Genomic DNA, 4,683 nt, shown 5'->3' with positions numbered 1-4,683 from the left:
AAATGATAGTGCCAGAAAGGTCTCTTCTTATGTTAATCAGGTGACTTTTGACCACCTAAGGATGACAGCTGGTTGCTGGTGAAGCCAACCACGTGATTAGAGGGTTGGAACTTTCAGTCTCCCCAGCCATCCCAGCCCGTGACCTCCGGGGAGGGAAATGGAGCTGGAGATTGAGTTCAATCACCAATGGTTAATGATTTCATTAGTCATGCCTAGGTAATGAAGCCTCCATGAAAATCCAAAAGGAAAGCGTTCAGAGAACTTGCAGGTTAGTGAGCACATGGAGGCAGTGGTGCTCGGAGAGGACATGGAAGCTCTACGCCCTTTCCCCATACCTTGCCCTATGCATCTCTTCATCTGGCTGTTCCTGAGTTAGATCCTTTTATTTCTATTTATTTGTTTTTTTTAGGAAGATTAGCCCTGAGCTACCATCCACCACCAACCTTCCTCTTTTTTTGCTGAGGAAGATTTTCCCTGAGCTAACATCTGTGCCCATCCCCCTCAACCTTACATGTGGGATGCTGCCACAGCATGGCTTAATAAGAAGTGACCAGGTCTGCACCTGGGATCCGAACCAGCGAACTGTAGGGCGCTGAAGCAGAGCATGCAAACTTAACTGCTGCACCACCAGGCCAGGCCCCAGACCCTTTCATAACAAAACAGCAATCTAGTGAGTAAACTGGTTTCCTGAGTTCTGTCAGCCACTTTAGCAAATTAATCGATCAGAAGCTCATGTGACAACCTAGACTTGCGATTGGCATTTGAAGCAGAGGGCAGTCTTGTGGGACTGAGCCTTTAACCTGTGGAATCTGATGCTATCTCTGGATAGCATCTTATCTGATATACTGGCAGTATCTTAACTGAGTGGACCTGACTTGCGGGACACCCAGCTGGTGTCAGAAAATTGCTCTGTGTGGAGAAACGCCACCCCCACCACTGCCACACATTGGAATTGGTGACCAGAACCAATAGGTTTTCCACACTTCCCAAAATTCTAGGAAGCTTTGTAAAGCCTCCTTTCTCTGACAGTATTGTCAACCCATCCAATTACAACACATCCAAATGTCATGAGAGCCATTCATGCCTATGTTCTCTGGTTGTGTCACAAATGAAAAAAAGGAGTGAATCATTCAATGTATCCAGCACTTATCTTACTCAAGCCCAGTTTACCCCATACCACACCTTCCTGCAAACTTCTCACAATAACCCTCATGCATATATCCTATTCGAATGTAAACGAATCAGCATGGGTCCGGTCCTGTGGCCTAGTGGTTAAGTTTGTCACACTCTGCTTTTGGTGGCTGGGTTTGGTTCCCAGGTGTCGACCTACACCACTCATCAGTGGCCATGTTGTGGCAGCAACCCATATACAAAATAGAGGAAGACGGGCCGGCCCCGTAGCCCCGTGGTTAAGTTCTCCCGCTCCACTCTGCGGCCCAGGGTTTAGCTGGTTTGGATCCTGGGCACGGACATGGCACGGCTCATCGGGCCAGGCTGAGGCAGCGTCCCACATGCCACAACTAGAAGGACCCACAACTAAAAATACACAACTATGTACCGGGGGGCTTTGGGGAGAAAAAGGAAAAATAAAATCTTTAAAAAAAAAAATAGAGGAAGACTGGCACAGATGTTAGCTCAGGGCAAATCTTTCTCAAGCAAAAAGAGGAGGACTGGTAACAGATACTAGCTCAGAACAAATATTCCTCAGGGGGAAAAAAACTTTAATCAGATTTTACTTTTATTATTACTATCACATGCTATGTGAGTGTACAGCAGCCTGACAGGAGATCTAGTTACACAGTTTAAATAGCACAGCACTTGCCGCAGCCTTTACTAAGACTAAGTCTGCCTTTATTACGGCTTTTAAAAAATAATTTTTAAAAGTGCATGATTCCTTTAGGCTATTCTGTTTAGGAAAGATTAGGGATAAAACATTTCCGGTAATTAATTAGTCGTATATAGGTTCAGATTAGAAAAATGTCAAATACTGGGGCAAAAAAATTTTAATTAGCTTAATTTAGACATGGGGCCACATCATTAAACATCTAATTTGACTCTTCAATGTTTCACTTATTTTACATGTTAATTCCATTATATCAGGTCTTATTTCAGTAATTTCTCCACTGTCCCAGACAAGATATAGAAAGAATTCAACTCCTGTCAATTACATTATCTGTCTTCATGTGACCAGGATGACAAACTTCTGCTCCCAACACGGGAGTCACAATAGGAAAAGAATTCCCCCAAAACACTAGCAAAGAGCAAATAAAAGTCATTCAGAATAAGGACTGTAGTGGCCGGTCTGGTGGCGCAGCGGTTAAATTCGCACATTCCGCTTCTCGGCAGCCCAGGGTTCGCCAGTTCGGATCCCGGGTGCGGACATGGCACCACTTGGCATGCCATGCTGTGGTAGGCATCCCACATACAAAGCATAGGAAGATGGGCATGGATGTTAGCTCAGGGCCAGTCTTCCTCAGCAAAAAAGAGGAGGACTGGCAGTAATCTTCAAAAAAAGAAAAAAAAAGAATAAGGACTATATAGCTGTGAACATTCACATTCTGATTCCGGAACACTTCACTTTAGCAGACAAGGGCTGATGTCTTTCAAAATTCAACTCTGGTTGAGAAACACTGCAGTCACAGATAGAGCCACGAATGTCAAGGTGACAGACAATGACACAAGCACTCCCATAAGGTGGCAGGGTTGTCAAGTAGTGCCTTTCCATCAATGACAAATGCGTTCAGAAGGTTCAGGAGCATGATTCAGTTTTTCTCAAAATGTCATGACATCCTGCTGAATGTTCTTCCACTAGGCCTGCTGAGACCAGAGAAACCGATCACATTTTTCAAGCATGCTTTGTATCAAGGCTCTGAAATCCCAAAGAAAAGAAACAAGCAAATTTAGTTGTCACTGTTTGCTCTTCACATAAAACTTAGAAATCCACAGAGAATTAGATGATTCAAAAAGTTGACTGATTTTGCACATCAAAAGACACAATCAACAGAGTGCAAAGGCATCGTATGAAAAGGCATCCCAAAGTATATGAGAAAATATTTACAAATCATGTAGCTGACAAACGGGTAACATCCAGAATATATAAAGAACTCATACATCAACAGAAAAAAGAAAAATAACATAATTAAAAACCAGGCAAAAGACTTGCATAGGCATTTGTCCAGAGATGGTATACAAATGGCCAATAAGCATATGAAAAGATGCTCAACATCACTATCATTAGGGAAACACAAATAAAAACCACAATGAGACATCACCTCACACCCATTAGGATAGATTCTATCAAAAAAAACAGAAAATAACTAGCGTCGGCAAGGATGTGAAGAAACGGGCTCTTGGACACTGTGTGGACGTAAAATGGTGCAGCCTCTATGGAAAACAGTGTGGCGGTTCTTTAAAAAATTAAAAAGAGAATTAACACATGATCCAGCAGTTCCACTTCTAGGTATATACCCAAAAGAACTCTGAGCAGGTTCTTGAAGAAATATTTGTACACCCGTGTTCATAGTAGCATTACTCACAAGAGCCAAGAGGTGGAAGCAACCCAAGCGTACATCAACAGATGAATGGATAAATAAAATGTCATATATCCATTCAATGGAATACTATTCAGCCTTAAAAAGGAAGGACATTCTGGATGGAGAGGGCATGACAAGGGCATGACAGACGGGGAGTACCTCTGCCTTTTCTCAGCAATCCTCAGGATATTGCAGGTTCTGGTAAACCTCTCTGACAGCTCAAGGGTCAAACCACATTCCTGTAGCAGTGACCAGGCCCGATCCGGGCCCATGGCCTTAGCTAACAGGAGTGCCACGTTCTCCACATTGATGGGGGAAGGCCCATCATTGAAGTTCCCATTTGGTGACTTCTGAGGGGCTGGCTTTGTGCTCTTGTTCTGTACGAGATGTAGGAGAAGCTTCCATTCCTCCACAGTCTCTGGGATCCAACCTATACAAACACACAGCAAAAAAGCTGGCTTGGACTGCTCTTAGCACCCTGGCTGAACACGGAGGCAGTCAAAACCATTCGTGAAAACATTTAGTTCCAAAGCACAAAAATATTAAAGAACATAATCTCATCACCCTAACATCAAGTTGTTTCCTGAACATTTGTTTAATAAATAGTTCATGATATGGAGAAGCCATGAAATTAGCTTCAAAACTCACTCACCCACTCACTCATCAGTCAGTAAGTACCCTGGACACACTCTACGCTACGCACAGGATGTGCACTGAGGAACAGAGCAGACACGATGACCCCTACACTCTCAAAAAACTAAAAATAGAACTACCATACGATCCAGCCATCCCACTACTGGGTATTTATCCAAAGAGCTTGAAGTCAGCAATCCCAAAAGTCCTATGCACCCCAATGTTTATTGCAGCACTGTTTACAATAGCCAAGACATGGAAGCAACCTAAGTGCCCATCAACAGACGAATGGATAAAGAAGATGTGGTACATATATACAACGGAATACTACTCAGCTGCAAAACAGAACAAAATCATTCCATTTGCAATAACACGGATGGACCTTGAGAGAATTATGTTAAGTGAAATAAGCCAGCAAGAGAAAGATAATCTGTGTATGACTCCACTCATATGAGGAATTTAAAACTATGGACCAAGAACAGTTTAGTGGATACCAGAGGAAAGGTAGGGTGGGGGG

The 4,683-nt window shown here is 43.2% G+C and overlaps 1 protein-coding gene across 2 annotated transcripts in view; it reads right to left on the bottom strand.

Moving 5' to 3' along the window:
* Positions 1–1,698: 1,698 nt before the first annotated feature.
* HPS5 (HPS5 biogenesis of lysosomal organelles complex 2 subunit 2) overlaps positions 1,699–4,683 on the bottom strand; it is a 36,634-nt gene continuing 33,649 nt past the window's right edge. For both annotated transcript variants that reach the window (XM_046685011.1, XM_046685010.1), the window contains exons 22-23: positions 3,693–3,963; positions 1,699–2,869 (exon numbers count right to left, since the gene is read on the bottom strand). In XM_046685011.1, coding sequence (XP_046540967.1) covers positions 2,809–2,869; positions 3,693–3,963 — 332 coding nt within the window. In that variant the 3' untranslated portion in view covers positions 1,699–2,808. The remainder of the gene's footprint in view (positions 2,870–3,692; positions 3,964–4,683) is intronic.

This window comes from Equus quagga, chromosome 14 (assembly GCF_021613505.1).
Source record: "Equus quagga isolate Etosha38 chromosome 14, UCLA_HA_Equagga_1.0, whole genome shotgun sequence".
In the NCBI taxonomy this organism is placed as follows: domain Eukaryota; kingdom Metazoa; phylum Chordata; class Mammalia; order Perissodactyla; family Equidae; genus Equus; species Equus quagga.
Note: the sequence above shows the minus strand (reverse complement) of the source record. Positions and strands in the feature narration are given on the sequence as shown.